The sequence below is a fragment of the Canis lupus genome, chromosome 6 (genome assembly GCF_011100685.1).
Source record: "Canis lupus familiaris isolate Mischka breed German Shepherd chromosome 6, alternate assembly UU_Cfam_GSD_1.0, whole genome shotgun sequence".
Classification (NCBI taxonomy): Eukaryota; Metazoa; Chordata; class Mammalia; order Carnivora; family Canidae; genus Canis; species Canis lupus.
In genome coordinates, this window is record NC_049227.1 from 12,976,284 (window position 1) to 12,993,800 (window position 17,517).

Consider the following 17,517-nt stretch of genomic DNA (forward strand, 5'->3'; position numbering starts at 1 on the left):
CTAGGAGGGCCCGCTGGAAGTTCTCAGAGTAGAAAGCCTCCTCTTGCTGCTAGCTGAGTCAGCTGTGAACTTCTGTGGGCTGCAGTCGCTCTGGTGACAATGAGGCTGTAGAAATGGGGTGCTGGGGACCACTGTGGGGGGCCATCCTAGATTCTGGAGGAAGTGGAGGCTTCCCCCATGCTTTGTTTCCAGGACATTCTCTGTACAGGCTACAGTAGGAGGCAGCAAGGACAGGGCTCACTCAGTACCAGGCTCCTTCTCAGAGAATTGTCTGCCATCTTCCAGATGGTGTCTCAGACCATGTCATGCCCTGGCTTTGGGGACCCCAACTTAGGGGGTCCCCTTGTCCAGATAGGAGCACATGGCCTCGAGGGCACCATGGGAGGCATTGTCTGAGGAGGCCAGAAAGGAGAGTGGCCCCCAGTCAGGACACTTCCCTCTTTTGTTGGGGCCCTTGTCTGCAGGGGCATAGCCCTTGGAAGCTCCTTTGTCTGCTCGCTTGTGCAGATCTGCTGAGCTCCCTTCTGGCTCACGCCAGGTGCATGCTGTGTGGTGTTGGGGCTTCTGGTGCTGAGGTGTTAGCCATACCTAAACCTGGCCTTACGCTTTCCAAGCAGTAGGAATTGACAAGAGGCCAGATGAGGGCTCTGGGCGAGGCTTTACTGGGGCCTATGCTCAACCACAAGGGTGACTTCTCAGGCTGAGTACCCACAGAGAGGTCAGAGGGGGTTTCTTGAAGAAACAGGTGGGCAGAGGGTGGCATTTGCATGAAAAGGTGAGGGTTTCTTGGCACGTGTGTACTCAGAGAGCCTGCTTTTCCACTCATTGCATGTCTCACTAGCCTGTTCTATCTCTACTCCTGGGTGTGATTTTTAGAGTTTAAATGAGGGAAAGGTAAGTTGAGGGCACCCCCCGTGGTTGTACACACTCTGAGGCCAGCATCAGGGGTCTCTGGTGGTGCAGACTGGTGTTGCCTGGATCTTGCCAGGTTTTCTGGGCGCTGACTAGCTGCTTTAGGTTGACGTCCTGTTTTCTGCACTCCTAAGACATATTGCTCAAGAAACACAGGCTCATGAATTTTCTGGTAGGAAGTTTTTTCTTTATGGTATAGTTGAATCTCATTAGGGTTTTGAGAGAAGCTGTAGTCCTGTCCCTATTCTGTCTAATGAGGAGACATCTGCCTCACTAAGCTGGAGCTGCAAAGTAGGGTGCTTGCACACAGCTTGTCACCGATCACCTGCGGGGGGTGCTTGATGGCACTTGGCTGTGACTGTAAACCAGTGTCTGTGCCCAGCTTGTCCCTTGTCTGGCCTCGTTGTCTGAGAGCCGGAGTCATCCCTGGGTGTCTGGTGTGCCCCTGACGCTGCTCTGGGAAGCCTCGTCCCCTGGGGACAGGGTGAGTGTCCGATGTGGGACAGGCTAGGGGCAAGCAGCAGGTGCGGAAGGGCTACAGGGCAGGGCAGGCCCAGGCTGGCGGTCCTGGCCGCATGGCTTAGGTAACCAGGGACTGGGACACCTTTTTGTTTCTTCCCGCTGATGGGTTTTCCCAAGGTGGCTCCTGAGGTCTAGTATTTGCATTTCAGGACAGCCTGGTGTACCTGCTCAATCGGGAACAGCACACGGTGGGCCAGAGGACCCCTTCCAGCAAGCCCAGTGTAAGCCTCTCGGCCCCCGACATCCTACCCTTGCACTGCACCATCCGCAGGCACCAGCCTTCCGGCCCAGAGCAGGCAGGGAGCAGGCTGGTCCTGGAGCCCATCCCCGGGGCACCCGTCTCCGTCAACTTCTCTGAAGTCGGGGGCCGGGCAGTGGTGCTGCGCCATGGGGACCTGCTCTCCCTCGGCCTCTACTACCTGCTGCTGTTCAAGGACCCAGCGCAGGCCCAGCCCCTGCCTGCCCAGGCGCTGGCCCGACTGCGTGCCGTGCCACGGAGCTGCAGGATGTGTGGCGCCTCGCTCCGGGCCCAGGGCACCTCCACCTCTGGCTCCACACGGGTCCCCCCACCCCGGCCGAGGCTGCTGCACCTGGAGTTTGAGCCTGAAGTGGAGGATGCACTGCTGCAGCGAATCATGACTCTGATCGAGCCCAGTGGGGACGACCACAAGCTCACCCCTGCCTTCCTCCTTTGCCTTTGCATCCAGCACTCAGCCACCCGCCTGGAGCCTGGCTCATTTGGGCAGCTCCTGCTCAAGATAGCCAAGGCGATCCGAGAGACAGTCTGGGTCAGTCATGGGGGTGCTGTTCTCTTCAGCGGGGTGGGATGGGGAGTGGGGGCTTGTGGAGGAGCTGGATGGAGGCTGTGGCCACCTGGGGGAGCTCAGGAGTCCCTCCTCTCTGAGGGCCAGCCTTCCCTGCCTGTTCACCCGTAGGAAGCCTGGGGTGTCCTGGGGCGGGGGAGTGGGAAAGGCACTTTGTCTTCGTGGGGTCAGCTGTGGCATTGTGAGCTCTGGTCCTATGTCCCTCCTCAAGGCCCAGCATAGCCGGGATGTGCCCTGGAGTCCCAAGCCCTCAGCACCTATTTGACTTGAGTGCCCTGTGCCTCTTGCCAAAAGTCCACCGTGGAGCCCCTGTCAGCTTGGTGGTGGGGGTGCAGGACTGGTTGACTTCTCTATGTTGTAAAACTTCCTTCCATCAGGGTCTCTAGAGCACGGTATCATGCACGTTTGGGCAGAAGTTCTTGTTGTGAGGCCAGGCTGTGCACTGTCAGCTGTTGGCTAGTGTCCCTGGGCTCTTATTTGCTGCACGCCAGTGGCTGCCCTTCCCTCATGGAAATGGCTCTGGGCACTGCCAGATGTCCCCTGGGGGCACAGACAGCCTGTCCCTACAGGGCCAGGGCAAGAGCTACTGCAGGCTGTCTGAGTCCAGCACTCGACTCCCCCCTCCTCCATCTCTTCCTGCCCCTCTAGTGACTGGACTCCCTAGGACCCGAAGCATAACTGGCAGTTACACACAGTCCCTCAGAGACACCCATTCATCTTGGCCTGTAAACTAGAGAGATTCCCCAGATTAAAATCTGCACTTACAATGTTTGAAACCTTTTAAAAGCAAAAGCCAACATGGGCTGTCACACCCAGAGGTTTGTGTAAGTTATCTGTGTGCATCATGGGCATCTGAGCCCACCTCGTACCACAGTTCTCATGCAGAACAATGTCAGTATTATCCCTGTGTGGGGTCCAAGCACAGGGCAGATGACATCCGTGCAGTGCAGGAGCCTGACCACACTGGGGCCTACGGTGACCGAAGGCCTGATGCTTAGGTGTTGTGACTGTTCTAAGTCTGCCCTGGACCTGACACTTCCTAGTAAGTTAGACAATATGACATATCTGATGTCCTGGCTAGGGAAACTGAGGCTCGTCGAGGTGAACAACCTCACCCAAGGTCTGGAGCTCATAAATAGAGGAGTCTGGATCCAGGCCATCCCCGGCATGCTTCCCCACTGTGCTGCTTGTGAGTCTCAGCCCTGGTCTGTCAAGAGCTGTGGATATTTCGTTTGTCTCACTGTTTCTTGGGCATCAACCATGCTCTTTATTCCATACACTCGAGGCAGATTAGCACATCCTAGAACAAGTAACAGAGTCGGCACCTGGGGCTGTGCTTAGCCAGATAACAACTTGCTGCTAAAGCAAGAGCCATTTCTTGATTAAAAGTGACAGAAAAGGTTGCCTAAACCTGTGTCCCCATTGGGATGTTTAAACGTACTTGTAAATACTCAAGCACACACATGTACTCATCACCCCTGTGGCTGACAGTGGAAAGCGTATGTATAAAGCTTAACAAGAGGAGCGTTAGTAGATTCTTCTGGTATTTGGAGGATATTTGACCTGCTTTACTATTTCTTGAAGAGCCAGTGGTCATGTCAGCGAGCTGGGTGTAAACTGTAAACTGTCTGTTGCAGGAAATATGCAGATCATATTCAGGAATGGAATGGAAAGGTGTCACATCAGATGGAAAATGATCCTTTCCAGCCTAGTTTCCAGTAAACAGCCGCACAGTACAGGATGTCCACAATGACACTGCCGTGGTTTTTATGTGGATGGCATACCATGAATTTAGTGGTGGTCGCATTGAACAGATCCTGCGGTATTCTGTTTTTTCTCAGGTTTGCTTTTTTGTCTTTTTGATTGTAGGAGAAAACCAAAGAACTGGCGGAGAAGCAGGCACAGCTGTAAGTATGGCCCCTACTTAGGCCCCTAGCTCCTGGGAGACCTGCACCTCCCCATGGAGCCAAGCCCCCAGAGGGCCCCCCAGACACTGCTGGGGTCAGCTCTGGGCTTCTGTCACACAGTCCTGTCTCTGAGTGACCATTCCCATTTCTGTGCTCACCACCCTGGGAAGCACTGGGCTTGGGGAGTTCCTCTGGAGCATCTGTTAGATCGAGGGGGTGAGATGCTCTCTGGAGCCTTGGCCTGCTTTCACCTACCGTAATGGCTTTGCTAAAGCGAACCTGCCTCTTTAGGAGAATGTACAACCCCCAACTTTGAGCTAGGGTAGTGCATTTCCGTTCCCCTCATCTCTTCTCATGGAAAGGGCTGTTTATACTCACACACCGCTGCTGGACCTCGGGAAGCTGGTTGGCATCAACGGTGAAGACGTGCACGTGCCCAACCCGCTGGTCCCCCTCTGATGTGGGCCCCGTAGAGAGATGTACTCACACAATGGCTGGGAGGTGCGCTCTCAAGGCCTCTTCTGTAAGCGCAGAGGTCCGAGGGCACCCATGTGCCCTGTGGCAGCATGCCATGCATTTATGCAGTGTATACTTGGCGACGACGGTGAAAGGGAATGAACTGCACGCTGCATCTGTATGGCCGAATCTGAAAATAGTGCCGAGTAGACGAAGCACCCGGAGGAGTGGCGGTAGTATGACTGCACGTGTGCAGGGGCGTAAAGCCTGCACCAAGCTGGCCCACGTAAGGAACGTGCATGTGCGGCAACCCCCCAAAGAGCCATGTCAAAGGGGTAGTCACTGCCTGTCATGAGGAAAGGGCACCCAGGACTGTAAGTCACACCTGGCGCCCTGGATTGCTTCGATCGTGTTTCTGCTCCTGGCGTCTGTAAAGCAGGCCGTCACCACGCGTGCGTGCTTACATATCCGCCACGGTCCCAGGCAGAGAAGGGAGGAATGGTCCTCGCTGCCTTCAAGAGTGGGGGCACTATAGACAGGGAGGGATGGAGGCCGGGTCAGGAGCAGCAGGGATCTGGGGTCACCGAGCTGTTCTGCCCGGGCTGGAAGTGGAGCGTGGAATTCCTGCTGCTCACATATGTGTGTTCTCCAGCTCCTATTGACATCAGGAAGCCAGCGCCACATCAGAGGAAGGAAGTGTTTGATGACAAGTGACGTGCCTCGTGCCTGGGGGCATGAGGCTGCAGGGGAGGCCCAGGCTCTGCCATCCAGCTCGCTCCCTGGGCAGTGCTCCGTGTGGACCAGGCCCCACAGGGCAGCCCTGGCTTCAGAGGGTGGCAGCCGGCCTGCCTGAGGTGGGGGGACCTGCACAGAACCTCCGTGTGATGGGCTGGCCAGTGTGGCTGCCCCCCAGCTGTAGGGACATGTGGGAGGTGATGCAGCTGAGGTTTTAGGGGCTCATGCAGCCCTCGCCCTCCTGAGTGTCTGATCACTGGGAAATCGAGGCCTTCCCTTCAGCATTCCTGCCCAGTCTTTATTCTAGAACTTAACAGGCCTGTGTCCATCCTCAGGGAATGTTCCCTCTCCCCTCCTCTTTATCCAAGTGTGACTCCTTTCCAAAATACAGAAGAGCACAGACTCTATCCAGTCGCCCAAGGATCCACACCTGAACTTCACATTATGAATATTTTGCCTCGGGCTTCAGGTGCTTGTGTGAGGTGCTGCTTTTTACATTGCCAGTGACTGTTGACCTTCGCTGTGTGCTTTTCCTGCATCTGTGATCATCACACCTTTTCCCCTGGGAACCCGTGAGTGTGGGTGCTGTGCTTGCAGGTTTTCTGACCACAGCTGAATCCCTGGGATTAAACCCTTCATGGCTACTGATTTGTGTGGCATGGCGATCTACCATGTGTTGACATTTTAATTAGCGTTTCCCATCCGAATTCATAGGTCAAATTGGTGTAGGATTTTTTTTCCATTGTCTTTGTCTGACTTTAATATCAAAGTTCAGGGATGCATGGGTGGCTCAGTGGTTGAGCATCTGTCTATGGCTCAGGTTGTGATCCTGGGGTCTTGGGATTGAGTCCTGCATTGGGCTCCCCTTGAGGAGCCTGCTTCTCCATCTGCCTGTGTCTCTGCCCCTCTCTCTGTATCTCTCATGAATAAATAAATAAAATATATTTTTTTAAATAGTGAGGTTCACAGAAACCCAGCTGGCCAGCCTTATCTGTGTCCAATTCCCTGCATCAGGGTGTGTGGGCCAATGACTCAGGTTCTGGGGTGTGTGAGAAGTAGCCCATGAAAGTGTCTGGGTGGCCCCTGGGTTTGCTGATCCCACTTCTTCAGTGATTATGGGCATATCTGGTTTTCTGTTTCTGCTTGTGTTGATTTCGGTGACTTCTATTTTTGTTCTTGAAGTTTACTGGAATAAAAGTTTATTCTCTTAGGACTGTTTTCATCTCTCATGTATTTGTGGTATTATCTCCCTATTTAATTCCTCTTGGGTTTCTATCTTTCCTCTTACCTCCCTTTGATTTATCTTCCCAGGGATTTGTCTGTTGCCATCTGCTTAAAAGGACCAATTTTGTTTCTGTTTACTTTTTCTTTCATTTCTGTTCCATTGATTATTTCCTTTTTCTTGCATAATTTCTATCTTAGTTTCTATTTTTTATTCATGAATTATTTTGAACATTTTTTGAACTTCTTAAATTTTAATTTAATTTTTCTTAGCAAAAATGCATTTGATTTTAGTAATAATTTCAGTAATACTTTCCCATGTGCTTCCCAAATAGATTTGAACATTTTTACATCAGAGCACCCATTGATCTGATTTATTTTTATTTATTTTATTGTGGTAAAAACACTTAACGAGTGAACCACTCTTTTAAATTTTGAAGTGTATCGGGATCCCTGGGTGGCGCAGCGGTTTGGCGCCTGCCTTTGGCCCAGGGCGCGATCCTGGAGACCCGGGATCGAATCCCACGTCAGGCTCCCGGTACATGGAGCCTGCTTCTCCCTCGGCCTGTGTCTCTGCCTCTCTCTCTCTCTCTCTCTCTGTGACTATCATAAATAAATAAAAATTAAAAAAAAAAAAAATAAATTTTGAAGTGTATCTTGGCAATTTCTGGTCTCTCCCTTCCCGGCCCGGCCCCAGAGGTCACCGTTCTGTCTCTGAGGCCATGAGTTGGACTGTTTTAGATATCTCATCTAAGCAGAATCCTGCGATATTTTCCCTTCTGCGATTGGCTTCTTTCACTTCACATAACATCTCTAAGGTTCACTGTGTCGTAGCGTATTGCAGGATTTCCTTGATTTTTTTTAAAGGCTGAATAATGTTTCATTGTATTATGTACCAGATTTTCTTTATTATTTCCTCTCTCGGTGGACATTTAGTGTGACTCCAGATCTTCCGTATCATGAATGGTGTTGCACGGAACACATGGAGTGGGGATATCTCTTGGAGATACTGATTTCAATTCTTTTGGGTAAATACCCAGAAGTGGAATTAATTGCTGGATCATATGTTAGTGCTATTTTTAATTTGAGGAGTGTCCATCCTGTTTTCCGCAGCGGCTGCACCTTTCTGCATCCCCCCCCCGCCCCCCAGCAGAGCACAAGGGCTCCAGTTTCTTGACACCCTCACCGACACTTGTCATCTCGTCTTTTTGATGACGGCTGTTCTGACAGGTGTAAGGTGAGCTCTCCTCGTGGTATTGATTTGCGTTTCCCTGATGCTGAGTGATGCTGGGTACCTTTTCATGTGCCTGTTGGCCACCTGGAGGTCGTCTTTGGAAAAATGTCTCTTCAGGTCTTTAACCCACTTTTTCTTTTTAAAGATTTATTCATTCATGATAGACAGAGAGAGAGAGAGGCAGAGACACAGGCAGAGGGAGAAGCAGGCTCCATGCCAGGAGCCCGATGCGGGACTCGATCCTGGGACTCTAGGATTGCGCCCTGGGCTAAAGGCAGGTGCCAAACCGCTGAGCCACCCAGGGATCCCCTTTAACCCACTTTTTAACCAGGTGCTTAGTTTTTTTGTTTTTGTTTTTGGTTTTTTTTTGCTTTTGAGTGATAGGAGTTCCTTATAGATTTTGGAAATTAACCCCCTCAGATGGATGGTTTGCAAATATTTTTCTCACTCTGTAGATTGCCTTTTCATTCTGGTGATGGTTTCCTCTGTCTGCAGAAGCTTGGCTGTATGATGTCATCCCACTTGTCTGTTTTGGCTTTTATTGCCTTTGACCTTGGAGTCCTATACATGAAGTTGTTCCCGCCCCCGCGCCCCCCCCCCCCCAAATGCTCACCGGAGTGGGATGGGACGGACCTCACCACACCTCATTTGTGCACTGTGGTATGTGGCCTGAGGCTGGCAGGTGTGCATCAGCACTGACCTCTCCGGGATTCGACACCGAAACTCCAGTTGGCAATACTGCTGGTTTGTTTGTCAGTAGAGGCTTGTCTGTCCCTTTGAGTTCTGGGTGAAATTGAGAAGGGCAGTGAATGTCGAAAACAAAGTGGAATTAGGCTCTGAAGGGCCAGATTAATCCCTTTCTCACTGACATGTACCTCTTCACGCCTGTGTGGATATGCGTGTATGATGCGAGTGTGTGGAACAGATTTGGAGGAACAGCACTCAGGGTCCTGCAAGAGGAGCGGGTGGCAGCAGTGGCAGTGACCTATCTAGCAGTGAAGACAAGGAGGCCCAGCCTGAAGCCAGTTCCTTCCCTCCCCGGGAGCAGGACAGAGAGGTCACACTATCATGACAGCAGTGAAGTTAGTCCTAGAGAACAACAAGCCTGCAGGCATCAGAGGAATGTGTGAAACGGAGCTTGAGGTCCCTGCCTTGGCCCATGCAGGCTGCCTGTGGCTTTTCCTGTGGACCTAGTTCCCTGCTAGCCTGGGTGTGACCATCACTAATGACAGGGAGTCCCTAAGCCGCTGTGGCTTTTGCCAGCTCACCAGGCAGGAGTAAAGAGTCTGTGCCCTTGCCGGTCCCGGGGGCAGCACTGTCCTTGAAGCTGCCCTGTTGTTGCCTGGCCTGCCCATCACCATGCACCAACAAGAGATGTTTCTCGGGTGAGGAGTCCCTGGGACTGTTGGACAGACAGCCCAGCCTACCCCTCAGACCAAACCAAGTCACACCTGGATGGTTTGATTTGCTTGTAAATGGATCCGTGCTCCCTGTCAGGAGAGTCACTAGGTGTGGTCATGGTGGCACCAAAGACAACATTCTGGGCGCTGGGCGTCAGGGCATCCTCAGAGGCCACCAGAGCATGGCCTGCTGACCTGCTTCTGCTGTGGGAGTGGGATGAGATGCAGTATCATGCCCAGAAACACCAGCCATTGACGCTGGAAATTGAGGAATTCCCAGAGCTCAGCACAGCCTTGCCACTTGCACCCTCAGACTTCTGGAGAGGTGTCAGGACAGTGCCTGGGAGCTTCCTGTCACCATGGGCAGCTCACAGACACGAGGTCCTGGGTCCTAGGGGCTGGTGCATGGGAGACAAGAAGCGAGGAGAGGGGGCCAGGGTGGATCTGGGCTTGGCTGGAGTCCATTGGACTCTGGAGGAGGGGGGCCTTGACGTTGTCATCGTCCCCTGGAAAGGGAGCTCAGAGCCTCGAGGTGCCAGCTTGGGAGGGAGGAGTGCCTCTAGGACCATTTCCACTCCCGGCTGGTCATCCCTCAGGCTTGTGATGGGGATCATTGAAGGCACTGGAGGGTTCCAGTCCCGTGCCTGGTGGCTTTCCGATTTAACTAGCTGCAGTGAGCGGCCCTGATAGAGTCTGTGTGAGGAGCATGTGTCAGCAGCACCCGGTAGATCTCAGTGGCAGCCTCTTTTTTTTTTTCTGACAATGACCTCTAAATCTTCCAACTACTTCTAGCTATGACCAGTTAGTTCTTAGCTAATCTTGCCCATGCGCCTCCCAAGATTGTTTGTTTGCTGTTTGGTTTTTCTGTCACTTATGCTAACATAAAGAACACACTACACTCCTGCTCCTCATCCTACCAGCCGTGGGCTGCTCCCTCCCCATGCACACACACACTTCACACGCTCTTCTCAACGTGCCTTCATTATCTCAATCCCCGAAGACAAGATGTGAAAATAGTTTACATGAGTCCTTTACTGCTGGCTGTGGCCACTGGCTGTCCTTCCTGCGAGGTTTGTAGGATGTGTGCCTCTGGCCTCATGTGTCCAACAACTTATCTGTGCGTCCCCTTTCCCAGCCTGACATCAGTGGGTTTTGGTGGCGTCCCGTTGGAACGAACAGCCTTATTTGCAAAGTGGTGCATTCAGCCTCCCTGGGTTACCATCCAGGAGTAACCCTGAGTCTTTTGTTTTGGCAGCCAGGAGCCCATCTCCCTAGCCAGCTTTTCCATGGCTGGCCTGGTGCCAGACCTGCAGCACATTCTTTTCTGGATGTCCAACTCAGTTGAGCTCCTATACTTCATCCAGCAGAAGTGCCCGCTCTATATGCAGAGCTTGGAGGAGGAGCTGGACGTCACAGGTACTGCCGTGCGGGGGAGCGGGCTGCGAGTGCGGTCGCCTCACTGCCTGGGGTGGAGTCGGCCACTAGAACAGTGGGAGGTGGTGTGGTGTTGGGGCTCCCTCTGGGAGGGGGTGATGCTGGCAGTTGGGCTGACCCCACTCCTCTCGTCCCCGTCATGTCCTGTTATATAATCAGGCATCCCACTGTGTGTGCCTGCTGTACCCCCTAGCGCGCCTGCAGGAAGGGTGCAGTGCATCGGCCCTGGGCTGTCCCTTACGGGACACACCTTGGTTTCAGAGAGGAGACAGTACCTCTGGGGGCTGTGTGTGATTGTGGGATGTGCTGGCTTCCAGACTCAGCTGCAGGGGATGCACATGCTAGAATGTGCTATGCTGGGAGAGACTGCCTGGGGCAGCCTGGGGCTTCCTGAAGAGGGTGGTATCTGGCTGGGCCCTGTTCAGCTGTTCTGTGTCTGCTCTGTGGCTCCTGCAAGGAGCAGGGAAGGAGGTGAGGTAGTCTGGGGAGCCAGGGCTACAGCCTCCTGTGGATGAGCCTGGTTTTGCCACACCCTCCCTCGCTCTGATGTGGCAAGAACAGCCGCTCACCTCCCTCCCTCCCCATGGTGGGGCTTGGGCACTGGAAGCTTCGGGCAGGCGTGGTTGGCGGTCCTGCCTCTGAAGGCACCAACCGGGGCTGGGAACAAAGCCAGGCAGTCAGGCTGGGGCCTGGCCACAGCTCCCCATAGGCTCAGTGTGCCGGGACGCTGCACTGGGTCTGTGCTCAGCCATGTCTTCCGGGAGGTGGCCGTGGGCTCTGGGAGAAAGAGCCCCAAGCAAGTAGCAGGGAGCCCTGGACCTTGCCCAGGGGTGTGAGACCCTGCTGAGCCCCCATTCCCGCCCCTCTGGGATGGGCCAGATTTCCAGAGAGGAGGGGCTCCTGGCAGTCGATGGTCTGCATGGTACAGACTGTCCTACTCTGTGCCAGGTCGGCCACCCTGGAGCTGTGGAGACCGGTGGGGTGGAGAGCCTGTGCAGGAGGCCTGGTGGGAGGTGGCGGGGTGAGGGGAGGCAGAGCCAGCAGGTGTGTCTACATCCCTTCTCCTCAGTCATGGCTTCTTAGTACTTTCTTACCCCCCACTTCACAGTGAAAGGGACATTGAGAGCTTCTTGGGCTCCCAGGTCCTGGGAATCAGCGCTTCTGTGGATATGTAGAGGGACACACTGGAACCTTCTGCGTCCCTGTGGACATTCAGGCCTGCTGACCTGCTGTCCCCGTCCTGGTTCCCCTTGGGTGGACATTGTGCAAGGCGTCCAGATAGACCTCCCAGGACAGGGTGCTCTCTCTGTCCGCAAGGCCTGGGCCTAAAGCAGCCCAGTTACCTGGCTTCTCCCCAAGTGTGACCTAAACGACCTCTGTGTGTCTCCAAAGCCAGGGCACACCCCCTGCCCAAGCAGCCTGGGCTGTCCTGAGCTTGGTGCTCCCAGAACCCAGGGCCTCCCTCCTGCCCTCCCTATGATCCCCTTTCTCCACAGCCCACGTTTCTCTTTGGGGCCCCCCCCAGCTGTTCTGAGTCGAGGGGCTCCTCCTCTGGACGTGGTGTCGGCCAGGGAGCTCCCGGGCCTCTGGCTTGTCTCTGAGCACGTGTGGCTTCCTGTGCAAGGTGTGAGGTCAGGGGTGTTGACAAGAAGTGCTGCCAATTCGGGCTCCAGCAGAGTCAGCTGGGAAAACTGCCCCCCGCCCCCCGCCCTGTGACTTTTAGGCACTGTGTTGGTGGGTGAGTCCTGCTGATGCCCCATCTCATCTGACCTTGTTTCACACACTATTGAGAGGCTGTGGTCTGTGGGCCCCACTGGGCCTGCCTCCTGAGCCCAGGGACCGTGCGTCTGGCAGATTTTCATTTAAAAAGCTACTTGGGGCTGACAGGGGCTCTGCTTTCTTAGCTGCTGCCTCTGCTCATGGGGGAGTTATTTCTGGTCAGGCCCTGGATGTTGTGCCCCAAGGCGATGCTGGGAGAGGGAGTACGTGGATGGCCAGGGCCCTGCCTCCATCCACCCCAGGGACCGTGGACCATGCAGACTGGGGAAACCACAGCGAGCTCTGACCGTCCCACAAACGACGTCCTGTGTGGTGCCGGCGCTGGAGAGCTCAGAGGAAAAATAACATCACCAAAGGGCAGAGGCAAGGTCAGAGCCGTGTCTCAGCCTCCTGACCTTCAGCGGGAAATTTCTGTGGGAAGAATTCTGAAAACAGATGTCATGTCCTGAACGCTGGAAAATCGCCTTCTCGTTCCGCAAACAATCTTTGTTGTCTGAAGCTCTTGTCCAGGGCGCCTCCCTTCTCCGGGCAGATAGAAGGTGGGCCCATGGGTGCCAGGGGGTATTTTATCCACTGAGTATCTCCGGGAGCTTTGCCTCTGCCTCAGCACCTGTGGATTTAGGGGCCTCAGGCGCAGGCCCCTGATCTCCTGAAAAGTTCCTGTGAGTGTCAGCTTGGCTGGACACTCCAGCAGAGCCTGTACCATGGGCACAAGTGTTTCAGCTGGTTTGCCAGTGATGTCTGAGAGATTCGTGTGGCATCTGTGGGGAGCCGCCCCATGGCTGTGCTCTGTGGGGTCCTGGCCGCCTCTTTCTGCCACCCCTCCTCTCTCCAGAGCCCCGACTGCCACACAGGGGTACAAGTGGGCTTTCTCAGACAGGCTGGATGAGTAGGAGGCCTGCAGGGCGGTGTGTTGCTCTCGTCCAGGCCCTGCTCCAGGGAAAGGGTTTGGAACTGGTTTCTTGGCCCTGTTCCTGCTGGCTTTGCTTGGCTGTGGGTCGCCTTTGGTCTGCAGGTTTTGCTGTCAGCAGTGGGCACCCTTATATGTTTCTGTAGGCCTGGGGTGCTACAGCCCAGCAGCCTGTTAAGAGCCTCTTACTACCCCAAGCCCCAGGGACCCCAAAGTTGCCTGATTTGCCTCTCCTCTGAAGCCCAGTGAGACTGCCAGGTGCAGCCAGACCCCACCAGGGTCGGTCCCCAGTGAGACCCCACAGGCTGGGCTCTGGGGAGGACTGTGGGCAGGTGGTAAAGGCCTCTGGGTTCCTGCTTCAGGCGGGTTCCTGGGGAGTGAGCCCTTGGGGGCTGCTCTGTGGGCTTGGGCAGGAGAGCCCCAAGCCCTGGAAAGAGAAGTGCCTTGATCAGTGGCACATCCAGATGGTTGTAGGGGTGGGATGGGGGTGTCTGATGGACTTGCACACTATTTCCATTCTGTTTGTCCAGCAGTGGGTGGCCCCATTAGAGCCAGCACCTCTCTCCCAGCCCTGGAAGGAGAGTCCTAGGTCATGGAGCCCACACTGTGTGGTAACGAAAGGGCCATGGCAGAATGGGCTGGTGCCTGTTACACTGGACGCACACATGTGACCTGCTTGCTGCAGATCCTAAAGCGAGGATCTGAGAGAGTGGGAGACAAAGGCAGGGCGTCCACCTCTGCTAAGTGCTGGTGGAACACCACGTGCCTCCTGAGATCTAGAGGCCTCTTCAGAACATTTCCGCCCTGTTGGGGTTCTCAGGTTTGGGGTCCCTGTGGCCAGTTTGGCCTCTTGCCTTGACAGGAACCCCTCCCAGAGGGAACAAATCATGTGGCATCCACTGATACCCCCCTCCACCCCGCTGGGCAGCCCCCAGGCTCAGCACCAGCTCGCATGCGGAGGCCCAACCACCTGGGCCTATTGTCCTGGAGGAGCCGCATGCAGCCAAGGCTGCCTCCCTCTGTGGGGCTGTGGAAAATCCTGGTCTCAGAGCAGCTTCTTCCCTGCAGCCTCTCCCAGGTGCTGGGGGAGAACCATTTGGGTTTCTCTCTTCTTGGAAACAGGTTACAGTTCTGTGGAGTGACCGTCTCCTTCGGAGCTTTGGCCAGGTGTTCCTTTGACATGTGTCAGGAGTGAGAAGTGACTGCAGGGGAATTGGGTCAGAATCTATTATTGTTGGGCCACTGGTTCCAACAGAAAATGTGTCTGGCATCTATTCAGTAACGAGCTCGAGATGTGCTTTGCATCGCTGCAGCACTGACGGGCCTGGAAGGGGCCTGGCCGTCGCATCCAGCATCTCCTCCCCCGCAGCCCTGGGAAGGCGTGGCGCGGGACTGGGGCGGCAGCCCGCGCTGTGTGGCTTCGTCCGCCAAACCCAAGATGGGGACTTGGGGAGCGCCCTCCGGAGGTGACTGGGCGCCCCACACATCCCGCGTGGTAACTGCTGTCTCCCCGCAGGCTCCAAGGAGTCCCTGTTCTCCTGCACGCTGACGGCCAGTGAGGAGGCCATGGCGGTGCTGGAGGAGGTCATCCTGTATGCCTTCCAGCAGTGCGTGTACTACGTCTCCAAGGTACAGCAGGCTGCCGGCTCACTGAGACGCTGCGCAGGGTGTGTTCCTCATGGCTCTTTGGGGCAGGGGGTGAGGACCACGAAGGGGAGATAGGCCCTTTTCTCACCATCATTGGGGGGTTGTGAGCTCTAACCGCTGCCTCTGCGCATGTGAGCCCTGGCTTCCAGCTCCTCCCCTCCTGCTCTCTGGCTCGGTCACCCTTGTCCCATGAGTCGGCCGACTGCGCAGGGGCAGTGTGGGGGAGCAGGAGGGCTGGCTGCTGGGCAGTGATTGGGAAGGTAGACTGTGTGCCCCATGGACACTGGTGGCCGTTGCGGTGAACAGAGGGGGCGTTTGAGCCCCCAGGTAAGGAGGGTCCTTGCTACCCCAGCACATGGGGGGGGTGTAGGCAGGCGAGCAGAGAGAGGAGGGGCCCCGACTGGGCGAGCCGAGGCAACTTGCTAAGACTGAATTTTCACTTGCATGGGTTTCGTGGGGGTATGAAACCTGCCCCTGCTGCTCTCCAGCGGGAAGCAAGGGGGGTTGGTTGGACACCGCACTTTGAGGACAGTGGTTGGAGAAGCATCCGTGGCCAGTTAGTACCAGCTGCCCTGTGTTGAGAAGGACACCGCCTCAGTATCTTGGCCAAACAGGAAGGGCCGCCTCACCACGTGCTCACATCTGCCCTGGGGTTCCCAGTGGGGAAGCCTGTTGCCCTTGACCAGTCATCACAGGATCACTTTGAGGTATGGTGGCAGCGAGGACCCCCTGGGAAGGCGGAGCTTTCACCTTGTTTCTGGGGAGCAGCAGATGCTGCCCTGTCGCCCCCAAGACGAGTGTAGGGGCCTGCCTTCCTGCTGGATCTTCCACCAGGACCATCACCTTGGCCCCCAGTGCTGTGCCTGGCTCAGCTCTGTGGGAAGGGGTGCTCCAGGGCCAGGGGTGTGGTCCTGGGGGGAACTCCAGGCCAGTCGGCTGCCCCCTCACCACTCTTTTGTCTGATGGAACAAGAGGGGCGAGCCCCGTCCCCTCAAGACCCGCGGAGTGTCCCCAGCAGCCCTTTGGCTGGGGCTCTGTGGCTCCTGGTGTCATCTGCCCCTATAAGCGGGTTTGGCCTTGGCTTGGGGCAGCTGAGGCCTGTTGAGCAGGATATGTGATCAGGCCCAGGCAGGGGGGTTCGTGTGGCCCCCAGGGCCCCTGCAGACCACAGCTGGTGTTTCCCTCTCCCCTCTAGTCCCTGTATGTCTGCCTCCCGGCCCTGCTGGAGTGCCCCCCTTTCCAGACAGAGCGCCGGGAGAGCTGGTGCTCTGCTCCCCAACTGCCGGAGGAGCTGCGCCATGTCGTGTCCGTGTACCAGGCCACCCTGGACCTCCTGCGGCAGTTCCAGATGCACCCTGAGATTGCCTCCCAGGTGCTGGCGTACCTCTTCTTCTTCTCCAGCACTCTGCTCTTCAACCAGCTCCTGGACAAGGGTGAGGCCCTGGGGTGTTGGGGACCTGCACTCCTGCAGTAAGAACCAAGCCGCGGGTGCTGGTGAGCGCTGAGGACCGTGGCGTCTGCTCCCTGAAGTTCCAGGAGACACCTTGCTCCACGGGCGTCCAGGCGGTGCCAGGAAGGGCTGGGAGTGGAGGCCCAGGAGAGTAGCTAATGTCACAGAGCGAGTCCCTCCGGGAGCAGTAATGTCCATCTGTGTCTGCAGACACCCCAGGGTGGCGGTAGGGGTGGGGGTCTGTACCGGCCTTTCCTGGCTCATTTTGTCCCTACACAGCCCCAGCAGTGAGAGAAGGTGGACAGGCTCCAAGGTGATGTGGTCTCTGACCTTGCCTTGCTGGCCCCCAGGCTCTCCTCACTGCCAGGGGCTTGGAGCGCCAGTTACTTCCAGCCAGGGGTCCTGCTGGGACATGGGGAGGTGAGAGCGGGTGTGAACCCATGACGCACCTGTGTCACCAGCATGGTCTTCCTGGGCTGCTTGGGGTCTGCAGGCAGGATCCAGATGGGAGCAAGGGGTCTCGGCTGTAGGTGTGGCCCATGTCTCTGCACCTAGGATTCAGTGGCTGTCACAGCCCCCCCCCTGCCCTGCCCCCTCACACCCATGCCTACCCCACCCAACCCAGAGAGGGGTCCAGACGCAGGCTGGATAACTTGGAGATCAATGTAAGGTCATGAGGTCTGTCCTCAGAGGCTTGGGGTCGGGGAGTACGGGTGTTGGGGACCTCCTTGGGCACGGGCGGACAGCACGCCCCTGTGAGGAGCAGCTGGGTTCACCTGCCCTCTCTGCTCGTAGGCCCCTCTCTCAGTTGCTTCCACTGGCCCAGAGGTGTCCAGGCCTGCGCCCGCCTGCAGCAGCTCCTGGAGTGGATGAGGAGCACCGGCTATGGGGAGGCCGGAGAGTGCTTCTTCCGGAAGCTTTCTTGCACACTCAACCTGCTGGCCACTCCCCGGGCCCAGCTTATCCAGGTAGGAGGGGCACAGTTACAAACCCAGCATGGGCCCCAGACCTGGCTTCTGGGCCTCTGAGATCTTGCAGAGTTTCTTCTGTTCCACAGCCACTACCACCTGCAGGCAGGAGCAGGCC

At 56.0% G+C, this 17,517-nt stretch overlaps 1 protein-coding gene across 5 annotated transcripts in view; it reads left to right on the forward strand.

Annotated features, from left to right (window-relative positions):
* LOC479761 (monocyte to macrophage differentiation factor 2) overlaps nucleotides 1-17,517 on the forward strand; it is a 101,134-nt gene that overhangs the window by 75,989 nt on the left and 7,628 nt on the right. For 4 of the 5 annotated variants that reach the window (XR_005360648.1, XM_038539574.1, XM_038539575.1 and 1 more), the window contains 6 exons: nucleotides 1,584-2,222; nucleotides 4,128-4,165; nucleotides 10,467-10,627; nucleotides 14,851-14,963; nucleotides 16,177-16,414; nucleotides 17,227-17,399. Coding sequence is in view for 4 of the 5 variants with exons in the window: in XM_038539574.1 (XP_038395502.1) it covers nucleotides 1,584-2,222; nucleotides 4,128-4,165; nucleotides 10,467-10,627; nucleotides 14,851-14,963; nucleotides 16,177-16,414; nucleotides 17,227-17,399 (1,362 nt within the window). In the remaining variant the exon portion in view is untranslated. The remainder of the gene's footprint in view (nucleotides 1-1,583; nucleotides 2,223-4,127; nucleotides 4,166-10,466; nucleotides 10,628-14,850; nucleotides 14,964-16,176; nucleotides 16,415-17,226; nucleotides 17,400-17,517) is intronic. The other variant, XM_038539577.1, reaches the window with a different exon arrangement.